General features: G+C 38.3%; 2 protein-coding genes across 2 annotated transcripts; one reads left to right on the top strand and one right to left on the bottom strand.

The window, feature by feature from the left end:
* Positions 1-3,269: 3,269 nt before the first annotated feature.
* tdrd5 (tudor domain containing 5) lies at positions 3,270-19,284 on the bottom strand. Its single transcript, XM_041792334.1, has 19 exons — positions 18,979-19,284; positions 18,180-18,234; positions 17,824-18,067; positions 17,479-17,690; positions 15,310-15,616; positions 14,931-15,094; positions 14,635-14,718; positions 13,300-13,356; positions 12,921-13,083; positions 12,317-12,495; positions 10,675-10,889; positions 10,304-10,513; positions 10,156-10,222; positions 8,705-8,905; positions 8,251-8,385; positions 6,229-6,297; positions 5,259-5,429; positions 5,004-5,163; positions 3,270-3,860 (listed from the first exon to the last, which is right to left on the bottom strand). The coding sequence occupies exons 3-19, from the start codon at positions 18,050-18,052 to the stop codon at positions 3,796-3,798; spliced, it is 2,688 nt and encodes an 895-aa protein (XP_041648268.1). The 5' UTR covers positions 18,053-18,067; positions 18,180-18,234; positions 18,979-19,284; the 3' UTR covers positions 3,270-3,795.
* nphs2 (NPHS2 stomatin family member, podocin) lies at positions 18,370-25,223 on the top strand. Its single transcript, XM_041791387.1, has 9 exons — positions 18,370-18,430; positions 21,136-21,155; positions 21,330-21,699; positions 22,936-23,039; positions 23,482-23,554; positions 23,711-23,793; positions 24,018-24,277; positions 24,480-24,558; positions 25,014-25,223. The coding sequence occupies exons 1-9, from the start codon at positions 18,370-18,372 to the stop codon at positions 25,221-25,223; spliced, it is 1,260 nt and encodes a 419-aa protein (XP_041647321.1).
* Positions 25,224-25,250: the final 27 nt, after the last annotated feature.

The raw sequence follows: 25,250 nt of genomic DNA, 5'->3' as shown, positions 1-25,250 counted from the left end.
AGCCAAAATCTCAAGGCAAATCCATATAATGCAAAACAGCCTCTTTCAATCATGTTACAGCAGTACCATGATACTTCAGTTACTGAAGTTGTATTTAGGGAGCGAAGTATCCACTGTTCAAGACTTCATTCTTGGGCACTTTTGTGTGCCAGTAGTACACTGCCTTTGAGTATACGTAAGTGTGAGCGCACTTTGCGCACTTATAAACAACAATCATTCTCTGACATTTTTGTCTTTCACTTTTGCTTTCCTGTTTTCTCCTTTGCAAATGTACGCAAAATATGTAGTATTTAGTACAGAAGGATGCAACTGGAGACACTGTGTTTCCGCTGTTTGATGCTAGTTTCCAGACATCTAACCTCTCATCCCCATTATAGAGACGTAAATATGTAACTCCTTAAAGGATCTTAAAGATGTCTTTTATGTCTGTGCCAAGGGTATAATATTCAAATAAATCAAGGACAAAAATTAAGTCAAAAACAAAAGCCAAAACCACCACCCTTCATAACAGATTAATCAACTCTTTTAATAATAATTGTCCCATAGAATCTCATTTTAACCCTTTTAGATACAATGCACTATTCTTAATAGCAATGCACACTCTAGAGGCAGCTTTGCAGCCTACAGTTTTAAATTATTTCTGCAATTCCTAATAAGCATTTTACTACAAGTTTACCTTTTTAGAGTTCTCTTATTTTTCCCTCTTTCCTCCAATCCACAACAAGCTCCTTTTTCAATGGCTAAGTTCATGTGGATGTTTTATCTACCTGAAGTTCCTTTATCAATTGAATGAGCGTAAGATGCCACGAGATTGCTGTGAAAACTGTTCAAGTAGAGTGGGCTTTAGTACCTCAATGATCATGACTGATTTTTATTCATGTATCACGCACACAAGGCTAAACTCTCATGGATTTACAAGAACCAAACAGCAACACTTCAGACCATTACAATTATTACAATACGAATGTCCACTCTTCATCTCTGTCTTATAGTCTGTATTCTTTTTCTTCCACACTTTTCAGATAAATTCTACTACCAAAATGCCACTCTTTCACAACCAAAAGAAATGATTATTGGAAGATAATTTTTTCTACAAAGTAAATATCTTATGCCATTATAAAAGGGACAGCAGAAGTCAACCTGTACTTTGGTATTGTTAAATACTGCCCTCTGGTGCTTGTACTGAAGGTAGTTGTGTTAAATCCATTGAGCTAATTTTGTGATTGGACTATGAAAGCTACTGATGAGCTGACAATGTTAGCTTTGGTTAAACTATTACATTTATAATAACACAAGATAACTTGGCTTTAGACAGAATTTCGAAGACACAAATACGATTTTTTGATGGCGAAGAAAAGAGGATGAGGTAAATCTGAGCTTTGTAGTTTATTCTCATAATTAGATGTCAGCAAACCGAGAGCTTATCATCTGAGTTGGACTGCAACAAAATTATGGATATTTATCATAATTTACTAGTGGTTATTCACAAGTCACAATGGAGCAGAAGGACATGCCCTTTTAACCTTGATGCCTTGCTTTAGCTTCCTACCTCCTCAGGCACTGAAGGGTTCTGTCAATTAAAAAAGAGGAGACAAAAGCAGTCCTGTTTAGACAGTAGTCTGGTTTGGGGCCTGAACAGTAAATGAAAGCTATCAGACCTCCGTGTCTCATTCAGCATACTGAGGCCCTGCTGCTATTAGCTGCTAATTCACCTGCAACCACATTACTCTTCTTCTTAATAAGGTTTACTGCACGCCTGCTTTACCATCCCTTATCCCCTTCTCCACCCATGTACAGTCAACAAATGAAACCTGTGTCATGCAATGTCTTGCAATGTGTGCAGATTAGCAAAAGCCATTTGCTATTTGGAGTTACTGACTGCAAAAATGCAGAGTGTGAATGTGCATGCTTGTTGACAACAGTCTTTGTTTGTCTGCTTGTAAATCAGGACAGGTTGAGAGCATGAAGGTCCATGTTTGTTTTTCCTCTCCTAAACTACTGCTTGTATGAGGAGTCTTGATTGTAACACTCATGACTTAAAAATCTTGACACAAAAACTGTGTGCACATGCAAATAAGACATAAGCTCTGTGTTTCAAACCAGGTTTGTGTAAAAGGATACAACATTAGGATGAGTTACAGATAGAAGTACAAGGTCATGTGACCATAGCTGCTGTTTTTAAAGCTGGCAACACCCATTTTCACTGCAACACCAATTTAATCTAGCCTTTTCAGCAATCAGTGTGCTTTCATGGCAAAACATGCCTGAATAAAGGAAAATGTTCAGCATCCAGAGCTGTTTAGAAAAAGCCTTATCAATACTACTGAGGGAAATGGAAGTCTATGTAGTGGGTCACGAAGCTGTTTCTAGTGGGTCGTGGAGGTGTGCCCGGAAAAAAAATGTGGCCAAAAGTCTATGATGGATGGGAGTCCAAAGTAGACATACAATACATCAATACTTTTTGCAGGTTTTCCTGTGATAATGAATACATTTTGGTCATTTTGTAGAGTTTAACTTATTTATTTCCTTCTTCCCAGAAATTTTCCCTAGATAATTGGGAAATTCCTCAAGAAATTACTAAATATTTATGCTGTCTTAGGAAATGGAGTAAAATAAAATGTAATAATGCATAACACTTTGCAATGATTTGCTTTGTAAATGTATTTGATTTATCCTGTCTCTTCAAATTCAGGATCCAAAGTGCAAAATTTTCTCATGAAATGAATGAGTAAAATAAACATTTTAAGAACTTTAGGTCATGATTTCTTATAAAAGGGTAGTGAGTCTTGATTCCCGACCAGTTGAGCACCACTGGTCTAAAGCATGCAGGTTAATGCTTTATTGTTCTGTGTGAGTGAGAAGAGAAGATTTTTCTCATTAGAAGCCTTTTAAAAAGCTGATCGGATCAGTCAGCAAAGACTAGGGAGCTCAGCAGGATGCAGACCAATGTTAAAAGACTTTTACAAGCATCTTTTGGTAACTGAGCTCTACTTTTGGCGCAGGTCTTCTTAATATTGGTCCCAAAAGGAAAAAAAACAAACTTAGAAGTCTGTGTCTGTAGCCGGCATTTTTTAGCGCAGGCAGCACTAGTTTTTAGTTCAGAACCATTCATTTTTTGCAATGTAGCAACAATAAGCTCTGGTGAGAAATGCTCTGGATTTGAGGTCCTGAGCGCTGCCAGCACTAATAAAGTGGGCTATGGACATCCAACCTTACTTTTAATCCAAGATTTAAGATAAAGAACAGCACTCATTAAATTCTACTAAAAATCAATCAAATAAAATTTATTCTCCAAACAAAATAAGATCAATCATGACATATATTGTTCTGTAATTTTTCTTTTAACATCACTTTGAAATATTTTAACTGTGTCCAGAACAGTAATTTTAAAATATCTAAGAAAATTCAACCATTGCACTAACTACAAAAATAAAATTTCAGGCAAAGAAAAAGCTCTTTTTTCAACAAAAGCATAAATCAGTATTTACATGAAAACAGCTTTTCGCTTCCTGATCTGTATTTTAAAGACTCACTGTTAGAAAAGTGCTACAATGTCAACATCAAACAAAGTGTAGAATTCAATTCAACTTATCAAGAATACATTAAAAAATTAACCCTTTTCTAAAATAATTTCAGCACTTTTAGTCAGTCCATAACTCTGATAAATATTCTTCACCGGATTCTCGGATGATGTCAATATATCAGTTGTGTTACGGGTTAAATATTCATTCTTCTGTGTTGACTCATTCAGGAGGATGGTTTGATATTTTTTGGTGGGGGATAAAGGAGGTTGGCCTACCTCGCCCCAAACAGAGGAAACAGGAGGCCAGAGTTCCTCCGCGGGAAAGGAATAGTCACACCTGGATGGAAACAAATCGTTAATCAAAAACATAATTTAGAGATTGCACCTTGAACCTGTAAATTGCTTTATTTGTGCAAGTGAACTGAAATAAATTTCTTTCACTCATTTATTCATTCATAATCATTCTTAACAGAAGTCCTTGGTTCACCTGTGAATAAAAGCTTTTAGAAATTAGGGTCTAAAAATTGTCTGAAAGGCCTTAAAAAGCTCAACAGCACAACTCTTCATTAAAGAGTAAAAGATGCAGGAAAAAAAGGAGATCCTTTGGTTTAGAACAAATCTGCAGAACTGACAGACTAAGTTGCAGGTGCATCAAGAAGGATACAAAATTTTCAGCACTTTAATTAAGGCAGATTTTATGTCAGGATTCTGAGGGAGAAGTGGCATGCTTAAAGACAAATAAAATACAATGTCTGGTATGAAAGTGAAGAATCACTGTAAGAAGGTTCTTGTCACATCTCCTCATCTGTCATGCACTAATTCTCTTTTAATCTTGTATTTTTATCTGTTTGTGCAGCTGTGTAATTCACTTTGTAATGCTGCAGTTCACAAAAATGATTTGCAGATAAACCTTTCTTGACCCACTTAGTTTAGATTTTTCACATTAAACCTGTGCAAAAAAGTGGCCTGATGGAGCATCAGTGTATGGATTTCAGCACAAATGCATTGCAGTGAAAGCAGCTTGTTGGGCTAAATAGCTCTGGTAACAGGTCTAATTAAATCTGTGCCAGTATCTCAGGACTGCTAGCAGCAAGCATGGAAATCAATATGACCTCTCTGCATCCCTGCACGCAGTCTAATGTCGTCGAAGGCTTCTGTTTCTCTGTGTATAAGTGTAGGTTAATGAAGGTCACTGCACAATCCCACTAGAAAAACAATAGTGTATGCAAAAGGGAGAAGCCTTTGTGTGTGCATAAGGACTAAGTGTTGCCTTTAAACTGTAAAACTGATTTAGAGTTTCCAGTTTTGATCCATTGTGAACCAGAAACATCACTGGGTCAGCGCAATCTCTCAAAAACTCCATAAAACTTCTGAAGTAACCTCAAACATTATTTAACATAACTGAATCCGAAAGGAATCTGAGGTTTTATTGAGAATATATTGTGTCTCAAAAGCTGTAAAAATTTTATAAAAACTTTACCCTGGTTCAGCTCTTGAGTGTGAAGACTCAACGCCCTCAGGATTGGAGGAGGTCTCTCATTCAAAGGTCCAGCTACCTTGGGCCAGGGCTGCTCCTCTTCTGTTGTCAGACAGGGGCTGGAATTAATGCTGCATGTTGCTTGAAGAGTCAGGCTCAGTGTCTGAGAAACGAGTAAACAATTCATAGTTTTGTTTAGTTTTTAAACAAAATCTAAAAAAGAGAAATAAGCAGAGTCTACTTATTTTTATTTCTCACTTTCAGATCCTCTTTACAGAGAGCTGGGCTTGTTTTGCCTTGGATCAGATCTGGAGGAGCGAGAGGACTGGAGGTTGGAGTGGAGGATCTGATAGAAGGTGAGGCCCAGTTCATATTCCAGTTGTTGGTCTCGTCATCCAGAGGAGCATTAAATGGACTGGTATCAGGAGCCTGAATGATGCAGTGGGATTGAAAATAACAGCAGAATTTCCCTGAAAGCTAAAGCTATGTGAAATTCATAGCATGTTCAAACTTTTTACACAGTGTACCTATGATATTGTTTCCCTTCCCCCCCAATAGAGGAAGTAAGAGATATGAAACATGGGCAAAGACGGGCCTACAACATATCTCTCATTTACAAATAAAGGTGTATTGCAACGTTTTCAAAATCTACAGGACAGACGAGGCCTGGAGCCTAAGGATGTTTTTTTAGATAACTCCTACTGCATTATTATTTCACCCTTTATTTAAAAAAAAAATTTTCAACAGCTTAAGATGTTTGCCTAAATCTTGAATTCTACTTCCATGTCAATACTGAATAAATCTATTTTGAAACTATTTAATGCTCTCCTACCTTAGGTTTTTTAGTCTGTTAGCAGCTGTACCTCTTGACTTGTGTCAAATTTAAATTTAGTGTTGGAGAAATGTGTTTGGCTACATTTAATAGTTTTTAAGTCTTTGTTGAGAAAACATTCATCTGAATACATTCTCAGCTTCGGCTAACAATACACCCTGATGTTGAATAATGTTCAACCTTGAATCACTTCTTCTTATACAGAGATTTAGACTGATAGACAATGTAAATATTAACTTTTGTAGGCTGCTGTTAGGACAAAAAAAAAATCTCAAGAGATGTTCTGATGTGAGATTTCAGAAAAGTGTGACAAACATACTGACAGCTTTGATTTTTGAAAATGCAGGGGAAACAAAACAGTGGTAGCATGGTTGTAAACAAGATCAGTGTCAATACCTGAATGTGGACGCTGCTCTTTTGGTCTCCAATATACTCGAGGGCTGGCACCTCTTCTTCTTCATTGACCTAGGACAGAAACAAAAATTCTTGTTTCTTTCATACTGATTCATCGCTCACAAATGCAACTGAGAGCTAACAGTTCTATTATTGGACACTTCCCTTTGTTAAACGAAAATTAAATACATGCTGTAACTGTATGTTATATTGCACATTTTTCCATATTATATACTGGACATGACTCCAGCTGGCAATGCATTTAAGAACATAAAAGGCCAGTAACCTTTACCTTTAGCCTTCACAGACTAAGAGATTTATGAAAGCACCAATCTATGTTTTCTAAAGCCTGATGTCAAAATGTTTGGTTATGTGCAGATTTTTATGTCAGACTTTAAGGAGCCTTCAGTATATGAAAAATAATGTCAAACTAGAGTTACCACCTGTTTTATATGCTTACAGTGGTATATAATTGCCAGACAGTGAAAGTATAGTGGTAGATAAAGAAGAAAGGTCGGGGTGGTGTGATGGAAAATCACGTAAAAACTAGTATGTGCCTGACGTAAACTTCTACATTGTCCTGAGGGCGATGGGAAACTATGTGTCTTCATCACACAGGGACTTTTGTGATGACATCAGTGCCATATAATCCTGCTGAAAAACTGTGTCCCCTTCAGTGCTTGTAACCAAGAGTCCTTAGGGCTGTCATAAACATCTTATCTGTGTCTTGAAAACAACTGTATTCAGGCATAACCTGTCCTGGAGCAGAAAGGTACATCTTAACTGGGTTTTAGGACCCTACAATTAGCCATCAAAGAAAAAGAGGTTCAGAAATATGACCTATTATGTAACATAGCTACATGCTGTACATAAAAAAACACATAGATTACACATACTTCATATTCTGCCCTTGTCATCCCTGATGGCATGGACAGGGGTGTCCAAGCCAGGTGCCAATAAAATCCAGAAAGTTCACCTGCTGATTGTTGTCAGCCTCTTAATTTTTTTTCTCTTTTAGAAAATTTCCCACCAAAGGTGGTTTCTGTGGTAATGTGATGTATACTAATCTTATAAGCAAGGGATTAACATTAGGCCGAATGGCACTAAGCAGTGACCTTCAAAATACAATCAGGTCATCCTGAAGACAGAGTGAAACTTTTTGCAAAGCCTGAAGAAAATTCCTGCAGCAAGTTAGCGTTAAGTTAGAGGTTTAGCTTCTGGGATGTAGTTTCAAAATCAGATTCAATTAATTCCTTTCATCAAATGTTTTTGAGATGAGATAATAACACAGCATGCTACTCGGTTCAGCCTGTGTTGACACTGGTATCGCATTTTACATAATATGATGCACAAGTCCTGCAGACACTTTATAATGGCAGCATCATTCAATTTTAAGTTGCTCTTGCAACTGTTTAAAAGCTTCTTTGTTGCTTTGCTGTTACCTTAGTTTGTGTTTCATTTATCATTTACTGTCCTGTCACTTTTTTTGTTTTTTCTAGTCTTACCTTTATTTATAAATTTGAATGTTTTATTCATTACTCAGTCTACCATTCATCTTTTAATAGCAAAAATATCCTTTCTTGTTTGTTTAGTTTAAGAAATGCACCACACATTAAGTTGTTCACTGACTGACTGAGTTTTTTGTCAACACCAAGCTTTGATCTACACAACAGTGCTAATACATGAAACCATACTGGACTGCAGCTACCACTGACTGTGTGTGTATCTGCATGCCATTGGGTAGTGGTGCAATGGGTCTGCAGCTCTGGCAGTCCTCTAAGGCTGGTAGGATAAGAGCTTAGGGCAGTGGAGAATTAAAGCTTTACAGCTACAAAGAAAAGACAGAAGAGGATGGGAAAAGAGAGACAAAGAGTGTGCACTCATATATAGCAGGTTAGTGTGAAAAATGCTAAAAAATCCTCCTCAAACATCCACAAAAGAGCCAATTAAGTTTAGTTTAATCTCACAGATTCAGACACAGATTAGAAGCCATTATCTCTCTGTGTTTTCATGTTTAAGTGTTACCTTTGGAGAGGCTGACATGGACTGTGCAAGCACGTCTGAGGACTGGGGGAACAATCTGGTGTCCTGTACTACCTCTGGGAGGACAACCATTCCCTCCCCCAGGTAGAGACTGACTGCATTGAGCTGGGTGCAAAGCTGGCTCAAAAGAAAGGGAAGGATTAATACAAGTTATTAGTATTTTTAAAATCAAGAATAAAAAAGGTGTGTTTATATATTCTACTCATGCCAGATCTATCTAACTTTCTTTTTGGTCAAAGTAGCTCATAACACAGATAAAACTTCAAAATAATTTAGCTAAGTTGCTGTAAAATGATTACATAGGTATTTGTGTTGTGCTGTATCAAACTAGTTTTTGTCTCATTTTGTCTACAGTTTAAGACTCAATTGGACACCGACCAGCCAACCAATGGTATCAGTCACGACCACATGGAGCAAGTTTGTGTGTATTTCTTACTGCTGCACTGGCTGCAGGGCTGCAGGCTGTCCCATGGCCCTGGCTCAACAGGACAGTGTGCAAATAGATGTCATCCTCAGTGAGTGTATCACACAGGTAGAGCTGCAGCACATCTCCAGTGTAACAATACAGAGCGCCCACCAGGGTGCGATCACAGCACAGCTTTTTGAAGGAAGCCGTGGCTTCTGCAGTCCAGCTGCCCTGCAAGAGATGAACCAAAAGTATTTTTATTCTCACAAACCTGTGGTCACACAACAACTTGTAACATCTGCAGCTTGGCTGTTTGGATGTGACTACATTTGCAAGAGCTAAACCATGAGAAGTTTTCAAACCACACAAGGTGCAATATTTCTTTAACCTGAATTGTGTCAAAATACCTTTAGCAGCAGAGATGGTATGCTCTAGGGCTGGGAGATTATGGCAAAAATCATAATCACGACTGAAGTCTTTTCATTGATTACGGTTAATGAACGATTATTCCATCCCCTGCCTCAGTTTGTGCTGTAAATATTTGTACAATTCTAGAACAAATAAGTGAAATTTTGTATATTTTAAAGTTTAATGCATCAATCTTGTGTTCTTCCAGAACAAAATTATGTGGCTTAATCTATAAAATTATTTTCTCTTTAAACAGTTTTATGCCCTTGTAATAATTAAACCAGAGTGGTGCTGATTTCAGTTTGACTGGTCATTTTCAAATAAATTTTCCTGGTTTGACCTGCTGATAAAGATTCAAGATTAAACAGATATTTTTTCCTTAAAAACCATCATTGACATCAGTTCCTCACCAGACATGAGTTACAATTAAGCATCAACAAAGATATTATACCAAAAACTACCACGGACTGTTGTTTTTTTAAAAAACTAACCTTTATCTGAAAGAAGTCACAAAAGTGATCATTCCTTTTAATGATCATATTCCTTATTGCAATAATAAAGATAATATTTTAAGTTTTTATCTGTGTCTATTATCAAAAAAACCTTTATCACCGAGGTTGATTATGTTAATCATAGCTCAATTTATTTACCCTGAGTCTGAAATAAAATCTATCTATCTATTGGTGTTTTCCACAAAATTAAACTAACATAAATTCATTCATTGTTTTTCAATTAACTGCCCAGCAGTAGTATGCTCTACACATGTAAAAATTCAAGTGTCATTTTTTTTCAATCATACTTTCTTTGCTTACAAGGCTGCAAGTTACACAGATCAGACATTTTACTACTGTGATAGAAGTAGGTATATGAAAATGTCATTTAAATTGATTCATGCGTCATCTCATTTCATCTTAACATACAGGGCAATGCTACGTTTCTTACATAACATAACTTAGCAGCCAATCATCTAGTGATTAGCAGCCTAGTCAGCTAGCTAATATGCTAACCTGTTGTGGTTTGCTGTAAATGCCATGCAATTTAATCACTTGAAACCTATTTTATATCAAACTCACAGTTGTTGGTTTAATTCCAGCCAGTGATGAAGGAACAGCTTGAGCTGGAAGGACGGAATAACACGACCTGTAAAAATAGATTTAAACTTTAGAAGAACATCTATAAAGCAGGTGCTGATTAGCTTATAATCAGTTGTGTTGCTCGTACTTGAGAAACTTGAGGTCTGCAGTCTGTTCCACATTCATCATGCCATAATCCACATAGTACACCTCCACCTCAGTGGGGCTGATGACCTGATGGATCACCACTCTGTAGAACCACATCCCTGTGGGCGACACACAGCAGACCTGACCTTGTCGGACAAACTTCTCTGGGAGACGGTAGCGCTCTGATACCTCGGGACACGTGTAACATTGTCTGGATGAGAAAAGAGAAACATGTCACTAACATAAAGAACTCAAAGTTGAAGTTGATAAGCTGAGACAGAGCTGATGGAAATTTTAGGGACGTTTAAAGCTTGGAAGCAAGATGATTTTTGAACACTGTCTTAAATAATCTACCAATGACCAGCCCAACACCTCATTTCAATTATCATGTCCTCCAAAAGTCGGCTGCTCTCAGGCTCGTTAAAGCGGATGTAAAAATCTCCCGGTGTCTTGACATGTTCCACCATGACTTGGATCAGCTCACGAGCAGCATGGCGAGTCGGTGGTTTTAGACGCTGACTCTGGATTGCATCAAGGGGTAATCCAGGGCTGCAATGCACCTGAATGGCAGGGTACACATCGGCTACCTACAGGCAGACATACAAGCAAACCGAGGGTGATGGATGCTTCACAGGAGACTTAATTTATATTCAGGGTAATTTCACAACATGTGTAACAATTATCATAATTTTTCTAATTGCTTATTTTATGGGTTATCACATTACCAGAATTTTAACATTCAACATGACCTAGTAAATCCGAAAAATGTTTATCCTTTTCAGTACTATGGTATCAGAAATAGTAGTCATTAGCCATATTCATACAGAAGTGGCATTAACCGGGAACCTCTGTCAATCTGTAAAAATCATGCAGGACATCTGTGTTTATAATCCTGTGCAAAATGACCATGTCTGTAAAAATTCCAGAGCAAATTAACTACCGTGTTTCAGCACACAGAGAGCTCCACAGGTAATACTAATCCCATGTTAATCGGCATCTCTGTCATTTAGGGTGGTAATTATGTGGGGGGTTTTTATGCTCTGTGTGGCTTTTCTGTTCCTTTTTCTGATAGAAAAAATTAATACAGGCTGCACAGGAGCTTGCCAAAGCTTTGACACATATAGGTTATTAGTAGTGCTTTTCTGTCATTTAAATTTATATTATATTAAAAATGACTTTATTTTACTTATCTATTCAAACTCAACCTTCCAGATGAACATGCTGCACTGCTGCTCTTTAAATAAGCACAGTACTTCTGCTCTGTCTCTACTAGCTTCTCTTTACAAGTGCCTGATCTTAGGCTTGTAATTTTAGATGTACATTTCATGCATAAAACAACATTCACTCGCTCAACATTCAGTGATGAAGCTGATCTGCACAAGAAGGGCTGTTCCAAGATTAATAAAGTGCAAAACAATATAAACAGCATAAACTGCATAAAAAACTATAACAAATTACAGAAAAGGTTTATATTTAACACAATATATCTCACTTCTCTCACACATTAATGGAATGGATTCTTGACCTTTTTACCCTCATCTTCTCTGTCTGATAAGCTGCAGATGCGCACAGACATAGTGGATTCATACGTGATTAAAAACACAAACATCCTGCGTGACTACAACAAATGACCAGAGGTCCCTAGGTAATACTAGTCTCGTACAAATAGGCCAAAAGTCTATAAATTGCACAAATACATAAAGAGCAATCCACTAACAACATTTGCCGACTTATTTGTGGAAGTTTAACAGTGTCACCTCCTCTGCTCTTTGTATAGACACAAATATAAAATTTGGATCCCTAAGATCACAGCTACTTCTTACTTTCTACAGGAGCAGCTTTAATTGATTGACAATTGGTTATTTTTTAAGCGTCTATACATTTTTTAAGTCTGGTACTTTTTCAATATTTCAATTTCAAATTGTGTGGTATCAAAAAGTGTCGGAGACTAAGGTTGGGCCACTCAGTTTCCTCTTGCTCTCAAATATTCAAGTTAGAAGAGATGTAGCCTAACCATTTCATATCTCTTGGAATTGTTATTGATCTCCAGATCTTCCTCATCATTGTCTGTGCCATTTTCATCACCATCTTCCTGCTTTCCTTCCCAAGGAGAGTCTCCACAGCTGAAGTAGAAGCCCCTTGATGGTAGCTTCACCCCATCACCATTTTCAAAACTCTCAGGCTCCTTAGACTCTACAAAATAAGAAAAAAATACATCCCTGACTTATTTAAAAGTCATTGTTCCCTAAGATAACTTTGTCCCATAGTTTGAAGCATACATGGTAGTAATAACTGCAATCGACAGAAAAAAACTGCATGCAAAGTCAGTTGCAGGCTAGTCCCCTAATGAGACACTGTTAACAGATTGATTAAAGCAGATGGAGGAGACTGAGGGAATAAAATCAGTGACACTTCCATGATGACATTTACATTTACAATAACATACATCAGTTACAGCAGAGTCTAATTACCTAATTACATAAACATGAACACTATTGTCCACCATTTATTTTACACTAACTTTAAACCAAACTCTTACATTTTGCCAAATCTAATGATGACAATGAAGAATAAAACACTGAACTGGGATTGTTGAAACACACCAAGCATGTGCACACCTGATTTTGTGATGTCACTGTTCTGCAGGTCCATGACTATCCAGTGTTGTCCGCTGTTGCTCCCTGCAGGTTTCAGGTGGAAGGTGTCGCTCATGGCACTGACCAGTTCTGTGACACTGACAAAACCACTCTGCTGCAATGGTAAATCCTCGCCAAAAAGCCTCTAAAGGAATAAATAAGATGGAAGAATAATTAGCTGAATTAGCTGAATCTGCTTGAAGGGTAAATTTGAGTCAGTAGCTTTCTGGATTAACAAGGAGCTTAAAAAATTAGAACCAAAACAAAACTCAAATGAAATTCCTAGGCTACCAACCCAATTATTATTTTCTTGAGGGCAAGTAGGTCATACAGGTAAACATAGTATTGAGTTTTTTTGTACCTTGTACTCTGAAGGGAGGTCATGCACTGATAATCCTTTACTGGTCTGGCTAACAACCTGTAGAATCATGAACACATTAAAGAATAATCACAGCATATGTCTCAGCTGTCTTTCGTGCCAAAAATAATCTCTACCATGAAAGCAAAGCACATTTTTTATGCAGTAATGGCACTCAAACATTTGCCATTGAACAACAGTGCTGTGAAAAAGGATCTGTCCTCTTCCTGATTTTTTCCATATTTGTCACACATAAATATCTCAGATAAAACAAATTTTAATTTTTCTAAAAGATAGCCACAGTAAAAAAAACAAAACTCAGTTTTTAAATGGTGATTTCATTAATTAAGGGAAAAAGCCTACCTGGCCCCATGTGTAAAAGTAACTGCCCCTCACACCTAAAAACAGTTTGGGCCACCCTCGACATCAACAACTGTGAGCATTTGCGATAACTGGCAATGAGTCTTTCAAATTGCTGTGGAGGAATGTTGGCCCACTCTTCTTTGCAGAATTGTTTTAATGAAGCCCTAATGGAGGGTTTGAGAGCATGAATGGCCTGTTTAAGGTCATGGCACAGCATCTAAGGTGGATTTAAGTCCAGACTTTGACTAGACCACTCCAAAACCTTCATTTTTTTTTTTAAACCATTCAGACGTATACTTGCTGGTGTGTGTTACTGTCCTGCTACATCACCAAAGTGTGCTTGAGCTTGAGGTCACAGACTGATGGCTGGACATTCTCCTGCAGGATATCCTGGTAGAGAGCAGAATTCATGGTGCACAGCAAGTCCTCCTGGTCCAGGCTTGGAGCAACAAAGCAGTCCTAGTCCTAGTCCCATCACACTACCATCACGGGGAGAGACATGCATGACGGGGCCACAGGCTGGATTCAAACCTGGCCCATCCTCCTCTCAGCTGCCAGCTGAGAGGAGCATCAATCTGAGAACGGACTTTTCTGATTCCTAGGGGGCTTGTGGACAGGGCAGGGGCACATATTTTTGTTAGAAAAGCCTGAAAAAGTGTATTTTGCATAATATGTGACCTTTAAGGGATTTCTTGATTCAACAAGTCTGGCAGTAATCAGGCCTGGGTGTTGATGAAGAAGCTGAATTCAGCTTTCCAAAACATGTGGTTAATCACAGTTAATTAATGATTTAACAAGAGGGAAAATTACTTTTTCACATAGGTCCAGGTAGGTTTGGATGGCTTTTTGCCCTTCATAAATGAGATCATCTTTCAAAAACTGCATTTTATATATACTTGGGATATCTTTTTAAACTTTTTTTAAGATTTGAAATCTTTGAGTGTGGGAAAGCACTTTTTCACAGGAAGGTCTGACCTTTCGCAGCTTGTCCTTTAGCTCTTGGCTAATAGTGCCGGCAACTCCATTCTCCACGATTTGTTGGCGAAGATCCTCTTCAAGCTGGTGTAGAAATTGTGGAGAAGAAAAAAAAAAAAAAAAAGTTCTTCTTTCAGTTCCTGATGAAGCATTTTAGCGATATACAAGAGACTGTAACAATAAAGCTGCAATGTGCTAACTAGTCTTTGGATTGTAGGTTTAAACAAAACTGCAGATAAAATTCACACATAATTCATCAACATTAGTTTGATTTCTAACCTTAAAAGAATACAAACCTTGAGGACACGTTCCTGAAAGAGGAAACCTTCCTGGCAGAGCTCTGGGTCCTTTCCCACATCTTTTTCTATCACCTCTGGCTTGTTACTGACGGATGTTAAGTCTTCTGTGTGAAGATTCCACGCAGTCTGAGGAGATGGCTGATATGGAGGACTCTGCTTCACTGCAATTTTAGATGGAGTAAACCAAAAAAATACATTTTTAAACAGATTAAAAAGCTATCCAATATGAGATAAGCAGTTTAAAGGAGAAAAATGCTAGCAAAAGACACAGGATAAGAACACAAGATCACATAAAATTTTTAAAGCGTATAAACAAATCAGTGTTTCCAGAAACTGATAAATTTACAGCCTGCAACAACATTTTCTTTCAATGCACCTGTGGGTATTACTGTCGTCTGAAATCTGGTGGCTGGTTCTTTTGAGTGTGACGTTTCAGTTTTGTAAGATCCTGATTTTAGTGGCCCACTTCTTTGAGGTGAGCTCACTGGTCTGAACAGCGTTCTGGGGGTCATACTATTCTTCAGGGAGAGAAGTGAACCCAGTCTGCTCTGCTGGATAAGAACCATGTCAGCTGCTGCTTCCAACATCTCGCCAGTTGAGTAGAAGCCGTAGCTGTGGACACGCAGCGGTTGTCCGAAGCAGCGCAGGAAGCCGGCCTCCAGCTCTGACAACCTGAGTGGACCCTGGTTAAGAGATGCTACGTTACAACTCCAAACAGTAAAATATTCTACAGCGACAGAGCTACAAGTACATCTAAAAAAATTAGAATACCATGAAAAAGTTCAATAACTTTTGTCACTCATCTCAGAAAGTGAAACCCATATATTATATAGACTCATTACACATAGAGTGAAATATTTCAAGCCTTTATTTATTGAAATGTTGATGATTATGGCTTACAGAAAATGAAAACCCAAAATTCAGTGTCTCAGAAAATTAGAATATTGTGAAAAAGTTCAATATTGGAAATTCATGGTGTCACACCCTAATCAGCTAATTAACTCAAAACACCTGCAAAGGTTTCCTGAGCCTTTAAATAGTCTCTCAGTCTGGGTCAGTAGGCTACACAATCATGGGGAAGACTGCAGACTTGACTGATGTCCAGAAGACAGTCATTGACACCCTCCACAAGGAGAATAAGCCACAAAAGGTCACAGAGTGCTGTATCCAAGCATATTCATAGAAAGTTGAGTGGAAGGAAAAAGTGTGGTAGGAAAAGGTGCACCAGCGTAAGGGACAACCGCAGCCTTAAGAGGATTGTCAAGCAACATCCATTCAAGAATTTGGGGGAGCTTCACAAAGAGTGGACTGAGGCTGGAGTCAGCACATCAAGAGCCACTACGCACAGAGGAATCCTAGACATGTGCTACAAATGTGGCATTCCTCATGTCAATCCACTCCTGAACCAGAGACAATGTCAGAAGCATCTTACCTGGGCTGTGGAGAAAAAGAACTGGACTGTTGCTCGGTGGCCCAAAGTCCTCTTTTCAGATGAAAATACATTTTGCATGTCATTTGGAAATCAAGGTCCCAGAGTCTGGAGGAAGAGTGGAGAGGCACAGAATCCACGTTCCTTGAAGTCCAGTGGGAAGTTTCCACAGTCAGTGATGATTTGGGCTGCCATGGCATCTGCTGGTGTTGGTCCACTGTGTTTTCTGAAGTCCACAGTCAACGCAGCAATCTACCAGGACATTTTAGAGACCTTCACGCTTCCATCTGCTGACAAGCTTTATGGAGATGCTGATTTCATTTTCCAGCAGGACTTGGCAACTGCCCACACTGCCGAAGGTACCAAAAGCTGGTTCAGTGATCATGGTGTTACTGTGCTTGACTGGCCAGCAAACTGGCCTGACCTGAACCCCATAGAGAATCAATGGGGTTTGTCAAGAGGAAGATGAGAGACACCAGACCCAACAATGCAGATGACCTGAAGGCTGCTATCAAAGCAACCTGGGCTTCCATTACACCTGAGCAGAGCCACAGGCTGATCGCCTCCATGCCACGCCTCATCGATGCAGTAATTCATGCAAAAGGAGGCCAAACCAAGTATTGAGTGCATAGAAATGAACATACTTTTCAGAAGCCTGACATTTCTGTTTAAAATATTCTTTTTCTATTGATCTTATGTAATATTCTAATTTTCTGAGACAATGAATTTGGGTTTTCATTTTCTGTAAGCCGTAATCATCAACATGTCAAGAAAAAAAGGCTTGAAATATTTCACTCTATGTGTAATGAGTCTGTACAATCTATGGGTTTCACTTTCTGAGATGAGTGACAAATTATATTGAACTTTTTCATGATATTCTAATTTTTTGAGATGTACCTGTAAGTGATTTTGTAAGAAATTAAACATAAAGGACCTGAACAGTTAGTAGGGCCTCTTCCTCCGGAAAACTTAGACTCTTACTAACCTTACTACACACCCTCATTGTTTTGTATTATTAGAAACTGAGATGATCTGCTTACGGGTCACAAATCTCACATGCATTAAGCCACCCACTTCCACCATCTAAATAATGGAAAAAGTACCTTCACTTCATACCTGGGCCAACAGTATACGTAGTTGTGCTCTCAGCTGAGCAGGAAGAGCTGGGGGAGCACGTCCTCTCCTTGGAAGGGCCACAGATGGGACTTGGCGACTGTGGCGAGGAGGGTAGTAGCTAGCTCCTCCCTTCCAAACTTTGGTGTTGATCTTGGGCTTACGCTGCTTAGCTACAAGCTCTTCAATGTTTCGGGTGGACTCGTCACTAACAGCTGCGATGACAAACATGGAAAAGAGAGAACAAAAATAAAGGAACCTGCAATGTAAAGTTCTCCCCTCAGTCATGAGTTTAGCAGTATTTAAGAACAAAAGTGTGTATAATTTGGAAAAAAAAAAAAGTTCTACCCCTTAGGTATGTACTGCCATCTGGCCTGAAGTGGACTGACACCACCTCAGGCATCTCCTTCACCATATCCATCAGGTTTCTGAAGCCCAGGAGTTTCAGGGGCATGGGATGCCCCAACATGGCGACATAGTCTCTCCTGAGCTTGTCAGGTTCCAAGCCCATCTTGGATGAAATGAGCAAAGACCGGACATCTTTCTTCAGCTTTGCCAAAACTTCTTCCTGACTCATCTTGCCTGCTGGTACCTGAAAAATACATCAATGGGGGAAAAACCCATTACTTTATATACAGTAAGAACACAATCAAAGAGGCAAATGCATAGTGCTTAAATAAACCCTGAAGGGCTTTGATACTCACTTTTGCAGCTGAAAGGCCTTTAAAGGTCTTTCACTTGTATTATTTTCTGTTGCACCTAAATAAAAACAAAGAGATTTCAGGAGGCGATGCCTTTGAGATTGATGCTAGTCAATTAATCCTGTTTTGGATTCGATATTTGATATTAAAGGATTGCTGCGCGGTCTCATTTAGTCCGTAAGTTCTGTCAATAATGGTAAATGATGTGACCCTCCCTGTACCACCCCCTCCCTACAAAACAGCTCTCATTCTTGGTGAGAAGCAGAGGGAGCCACAACATGTACTCTGGTTAGTTGGGAAAGTAAGAGGGCGAAATAAAATGACAGAAAGGCAGCTGTTGATTGACCAACAGTAAAATGACTTCTGGGGCCATTTAATATTTATGTATTATGATAATAGTTCATCAAATAATTGGGGCTACGTTTTTGACCATAACAAGAGCAAACTTAGTTGATGTTCCTACGTCAAATTTAAAGTTCTGTTTCAAACAACATTAATCAGTAACCTCTTTTTACCCACTAGCATGCTATTAACAGTCCATGCTATTAACTTAAAAGATTTAATGAAACTTACAAAAACTAGTTGACGCAAAAAAGTTCAACACATTCACCGATTACACACAGATAAAACTGGCATCGCTCGAGGCAAAATGGCCCTGGCAACTCATTTTCAAGTTAGCACAGCGCAGTGTGTTGTACAAGATGCCTATCCACGCCGCTTGCTCCGTTATTAAGCAAGTTTCAGAAAAGTGCAGTTCTTTTTTCTTATTTTACACCTAAATGCTAATGAAAACCAACCCTACCTGGCGTCTTGGATATCTTCGGTACTGTTCCTTTATATCTGCAGCAGTCGTTGCCTTCACCTCCGCACCTGTAGCTAGCAGTCGTACACGTTGCTGAGTAACGGTCGGTATCGGTAGCAGCAAAAGTGTAAAAGCAACTAAAATATCTCAAATATCCTCTTGCACTGTGTTGATAACTTGCAGTTCGTGCTAGTGAAATAACCCCAAATGAAAAAGCTAACTCCAAGCCATTCTGGAAGGCCTGATGAAAAGAGACATAACACGGACAAGTCGTAAGCTCTTACAGAACCGCAAGTACCACCAGCGCCTTTTACATAGATCGTTTATTGCAGAAAAGACGGTGGCTCGTCCAAAAAACGAGTTCGAAGTTCGCCGTGGAGCCTAGTGTGCTTCTTCTGTGGAAGCCAATGGTCAAGACACCAAAAAACAAAAGAGAAAAATCTAAAATCAAAATTATGAGATAAAAAGTCTCAACTATGAGAGATAACATAAGTTATAATTATGAAAAAAAAACACAAAACGACAAAATTATAACACAAAGAGCTCTAATTATGTGAGATAAAGAGGCGAAAGTAGAAGATAAAAAGTCATAAATATTAGATAAGTCAACATTATTAGAAAGTAAGTCATGATGAGATAAAAAGTCATATTAAGGAATCAAAATTAAGAGAGTTAAAAGTCACAATTTGGAGGTAAGAAGTCATAATTAAGAGCCACATGTTCTCAATATTTCAACTTTTCCCTCATAATTTTGACTTTTTAAATCTAATTTCGATTTTTTTCCTCATAATTCTAAATAATTATCCCACAGTTCTAACCATTCCCTCATGGTAATAGCTTTTTATGTTATATTTAGACTTTTGTCCTCATAATATTGACTTTTTAATCTCATAATTTTGCCTTTTTTCCTAATGATTATGGCTCTTATAAAAAAAATTTCAATTTTTTTCTCAAAATTTTGATTTTTTTCCCTTATAATTTCCGCTTTTTTTTTTTTTAATAAAAATTGTCAAACATTCATATTTTTTCTTTTTTAAGTGGCAGAAATGGGCTTCTATACATTCCCCCTCCACTGTTATAGGAGTATAAATTCAAGTTGGATGACAGTTTAAATCCAAGTCCAAACATTTCAAAAACTTATGGCATGAATTATAGTAGTATTGTCAAACAGTGCACTATATCCCAGTTGCCTTTGTTTATACACATTATCACTATTTTGTGAAATACGTGGGATATAGAACTAATTAGCTATTTAATAAAAGTGCCAATAGGGAGGATTGTTTGTGTTCTCTCTTGCAAAAGCAGATTTAAACTACATCAGCACTTTGGAAAAGAGCCCTGAGTCAGCACATTCCCTTTTAAAACACCCCTATGACATGACTTGTTATTAACTGAATGCAGGAGTTTGAAATGAAACTTTGCCAATGACACTGGTTTTGCCAGAGTCAAATAAAATTAAAAAACCAAACAGAAAGGTAAACCAGCTCATTTTAGTGGGCCCATGTTGGTGAAGAAACTTTGATCTCCTACAAAGAAATATAGAACAATTTATTCCAGTGGGAAATACCCTTGTGGGATAAAGGAAAAAACCTTTCTGTCAAACCCACCAAAATAGAACAATAGATGTGTATGGGATTAAAATGATCTTGTGCAACCGAATACAAAGAAAAAACTTTTTTGCATGAGTAGAAATCTGCAGAAATAAAAAAGCAATGTGCATATTTTGTAAATAATATGACATATGCTGAACTGCCATTTTAAACATAAAAGCAGGGACTTAACTTAATGAAGTAGCCCATATTAAACTGTTTTTAATACAGGTTTGGTTAGAATATTCTGTTAAAGGAGCAAAAAGATATTTCTACTTCAGTTTTTTCCTTGAAACAAACATTGCCTAAATGAAATATTCTAAAAACTTACATCTGTTTTGGCTGATAAAGACTATGCAATTTTGGAAAACACAAATGTCAAATCATATTTTCTGGCTTGTAGCTCAAGAAGTGACCTGTAGATTTGAAGTTTTATTTTTTACTGGGTGTGGTCATTTTACATATTTTATCATGCCTGCATATTTTCTTTATTTTTTTCCTCTAATTTCAGTTTGTTGCACTGGATATAATTGAAAGCATTGCTCACTAAAGTGAGCCACCCTGACAGCGTTTGGAACAGAGAGAGCAGTGAGTGACACTCCCACTGCTCTTCCTCTCCCACAGTTGCACATTCTCTCTATTTGATTACTTTTTGTCCCTGATTAGACGCCAACAACACTGACTATGGTTTCAAATCTCTAACCAAAACTAAGCAAACAGAGAAAGCTCTAGGTACATTTTCTCTCTGTTTTCAACTAAAAGGCGACATCAAACTTCACAACAGCCATCTTTCCTACGCTCACTGCAGAGCCTCCAGCCAGCATGCAGAACTCCTCCAACGGCCATCCCAGTCTCCCTCCAAAACCCAAACTGATGCCAAGAAAGGAGAGAGGAGCCTCGGTGCCCACAAGGAGTCACAGAGAGAGACCATCGAAGGAGAGCAGGGTCGCTGAGTCTTCATCGGTGAGGTCTGAGAAAGTGCAGAAGGAGAGGCTGGAGACAAATGATGTGAAGATGGAACAGGAGACTGAGGTGAAGGTGAAAACCACCGTGGTGGACATTGACAGTGTGAGAGACAAGGAGGTTAAAGAGGAGAACCTGGGACTCCTAGAAGCAGCAGACCAGGAGGATGGTGAGTAAAAGCATTAAGAAAAGAATGGTATATTGTACTGTAAATGCAGCTGTGCATCCTAAAACTTTAAATTGTGTGCCTTAAAAACTGAGGTTTTTGGTCTAAACTACATTTAAATACCGGTGTTGCTATTGGTAAAGGCTAAAATTAATTTGTAAATACAGTACAGGCATATTACAACCTTTCCCAAACTTCAGTATGCTGCGGCCTAATTTGAAACCTTATGATTCTCTGGAGCCCACAAACTCTAATAACATCCTTAACATAAGGATCAGTCATTTCAGTTGACTTGTGCTAACTGAAATAACTTTAAATATCCCTTTTTGTTGCTGCTTCCCAAGTATAATACTTTATTAGTGCCTTTAGCAAAGATACATTTATTAACTTTATTACAAAAGGATTTACAGATGACACCACTGTTTGCATACAGTATTTTTGATCAGATGTCTGTAAAGTCACCTACATTTTCTTTTCTGATATTTATCTCTTTAATGGCACTTTGAAACTCTGCACACTCTTTTAAAGTAAAGTTCCCAAAAGCATAAATAAATTCTTAGAATCAGGAAGTGAGTGGACTAGTAGAATGTTTGATGGAGTATCACCAGTTAATCCAACACCAATTAAACCGTGACACTGGTTTTGTGACAAAAAATAAGTGACATGCAGATTAAATCATCTGGCTTTTAGTTCTTCATTTTTTTTAACAATTATTAACTTGTAAAAAAGTATTTTACATTTGAAATGTGAATTTTTTTTCAAAATTCTGAATAATGCTTACAGTTTTTATTTATTGTTAAAAAACCTGCCACAGCACACCTGAAGGACCTCCAGGGCCCACCAGTGGGCACCGGCCCACACTTTGGGAAACACTGGCATATCGGACACCAGCAGAAATCCAATATTGTGCATCACTACTTTTAAGGGTTAAGTCCATGTCATTATATTTTATCTGCCAAAAATTCCTTGACTTCCTTTAAAATAAAAGCTGGTCTGTATCCAAACAGGAAGTCAGTTTCCCCTAGTTAAATACAGCACCAAATCCAAAGAGACACAATAACCATTTTAAATTCAAAATTGTGGAATATCAATATGCAACAAAAAGGGGGATTATGAATAAAAATGTAACACAACACCACTTGCTAAATGTAACTCTACAATTTGATTAAAACTGTAACACAAGGAAAAGGGGAACATTGTGTCTTATATTTGATCCTGTTTTACTGCTGGTCTTTGCAGGTCTGAAGCGCAAAAACCTGGGAGTGTTCGAGTGGCTGCTCATGGTCTTTGTCTTGACTCTGGTTCTCATCTTCTTTCCTCTTTCCATCTGGTTCTGTGTCAAAGTAAGACCAGCATCCAGAACAAACACAAACCCAACAGTACAAAATAAGCCACCATCCAGAAATACTAGTGATTTTTGTACAAAAAATACATAATTCTATGATTGAATAGATCTCATAAACACAAAAAATCTGTTTCCTTCTGCTCTACTTCAATAAAAAATAAAATAATTGGAAACCACTGTGATTATTGGGGACTTTTAGCATGAAAATTAGCTATTTAATAGAGCCAGAGTCATCATTTCTTCCTTTTTTGATGGCTTGATTTCCACTGAAATGTCGCAGAGTAATCAGCCGATACAACCATGGCTTTTTGTTAATGTTCTGTTGCTTTAAAACTGTATTTAATTGCATAAAAGCTGGCCTACTTATTTGGCAGATAAATCCAAAACCCTCGCCTCAGCTCTGACTTAACTAACTGATATCTGTCGTTTTGAATTGACAGATTGTGAGGGAGCATGAGAGGGCTGTGATCTTCAGAATGGGTCACCTGCTGCGAGGCAAACCAAAAGGACCAGGTCAGCACCTTTTAATTTGATCTTTAATGCTCATCTGTCAGCTGTTTTGTGAAATCAGTTTTTTCTTTAGTCTGAGATAAGATTGCTTTATAAGGGTATAATTCAAGTTTTGAACCCTTGATCTTTTGAACAAACACTTCATTTTCTTCTCCCCAGGTCTTCTTTTCTATCTTCCTTTTTTAGATGTGTGCCACAAGGTCGACATTAGACTGAAAATGCTGAAGGTTCCTCTTCATACGGTACAGAACTGTTTCATTACGAGTAAAAATACTTTATAGAGAATCAGTCATTTTTATAAAAGCCATATATTCGCTTAAACATAAATCTTCCATAGTCCAGTAAAGATGGCATTAGAGTATGACTTTCTTTCATCTTTTTCAGTGTATTTTGTTTTACTTTTCACCACCTTGTGACAAAGCTTCGGTTGCATTCTGCTGATAACTGATACATTTTCTGTATTGAGGTGGTGACAAAGGACCTGCAGAGGCCTGAGCTGAGTGCAGTGTGTTATTACCAGATAGAAAACATTACTCTGTGCAGCTCAGCTCTGTCCAGTCTGACCACGGTGCTGCAGACTCTTGTCCAGGCGGGGGTCAGAGACATCCTTGCCCAGCACACGATCAGCCATATCCTGCTGCATAGGAGGAGGATCGGACAGCAGATACAAGTGGCCGTTGACTCTGTAGCTTGCCGATGGGGCATCAAGGTGGAGAGAACAGATATGTAAGACTCAAGATAAGATGATGTCCTTATACTTCCTACTTTAAAGTCAGACAAAAAGAGAAAGTGTATGATCTGTTCAATACAAAGGTGTAGCTGTGAATTTGAAAATGAGCCAAAGAGGGAAATAAGCAGAAAAGGCTGTAGAGGCTTTAGCTTGCTTTAACTGACCTGCTGACCATGATTGTGTTTTATTTTCTACTAGAGACGAGCTCAGTTTTCCAGTGGAGTTACAGCAGAGTCTGGCTGCTGATGCCGAGGCCAAGAGGCATCAACAAGCCAGGGTGAGTAGCTATTTCAGCACTTTGTGCTATAAAGTTGATTCTTTTCATATTTAAAATGTGTTTTTGAACTTAAATGTTCATGAAGGGTGGCAAATATTGGTTAAAAGTGACAAACAAGTGGCAAAAATCAGATAATAAGTGGGAAAAAATGGTTAAAAGTAGCAAAGAGTGGCATAAATGGAGCCAGGATGCTAGAACCAATGCTACTGATCCAACAGACATGTATTAACATTATGGATAAATCACAACTGGGGCGTGCCCATTTACTTGGTTTTTCATGGACCCAGCTAATTCTGTGGGTAGGCCTGGCTGTTAACATCCTTGTTTTTTTGTTCTGGAAAGTGTTTTTTTTTCACCTTCTGAAGGTCTTTATTATGCCTAACTTGAAAAAATGTACTTAAAATATGGTCATTGCGTTTTCAACGTATTACAAGAAGCTGTCTGCTCACCTTCAGGTAAAAGCATTAGAAGGGGACAGAGATGCCTGGGAGGGCTTCAGGTCCTCCCTACGTCTCCTCCAACCAGCCCTGGTACTTCCACTCCCTTCAGACCTCCTCAACATGAGCCCTGACCTCTCGGCCTTACCGCCCCCTCCTCCCCCAGCAATGGAAGATGAAGCACGGATGGCAGAGCAGGAATCGGAGACAGACTCACCAATGATGTGACAGGGTTTCCACTAAAGAAATGTGGTC

Source organism: Cheilinus undulatus, linkage group 7 (genome assembly GCF_018320785.1).
Source record: "Cheilinus undulatus linkage group 7, ASM1832078v1, whole genome shotgun sequence".
In the NCBI taxonomy this organism is placed as follows: domain Eukaryota; kingdom Metazoa; phylum Chordata; class Actinopteri; order Labriformes; family Labridae; genus Cheilinus; species Cheilinus undulatus.
This window is presented reverse-complemented; position numbering and strand designations above follow the sequence as displayed.

Excerpts from the sequence above, each read along its gene's own strand:
- tdrd5 (XM_041792334.1), bottom strand. The coding sequence starts at position 18,052 with ATGAGTCAGGAAGAAGTTTTGGCAAAGCTGAAGAAAGATGTCCGGTCT. Across the intron at positions 13,357-14,634 it reads TAAAGGACAAGCTGCGAAAG|GTTGTTAGCCAGACCAGTAA; the intron begins GTCAGACCTTCC and ends ATGATTCTACAG. Across the intron at positions 5,430-6,228 it reads AGAGCAGCGTCCACATTCAG|GCTCCTGATACCAGTCCATT; the intron begins GTATTGACACTG and ends TGCATCATTCAG.
- nphs2 (XM_041791387.1), top strand. The coding sequence starts at position 18,370 with ATGGTAAATGATGTGACCCTCCCTGTACCACCCCCTCCCTACAAAACA. Across the intron at positions 23,040-23,481 it reads CCATCTGGTTCTGTGTCAAA|ATTGTGAGGGAGCATGAGAG; the intron begins GTAAGACCAGCA and ends TTGAATTGACAG. Across the intron at positions 23,555-23,710 it reads AGGCAAACCAAAAGGACCAG|GTCTTCTTTTCTATCTTCCT; the intron begins GTCAGCACCTTT and ends TCTTCTCCCCAG.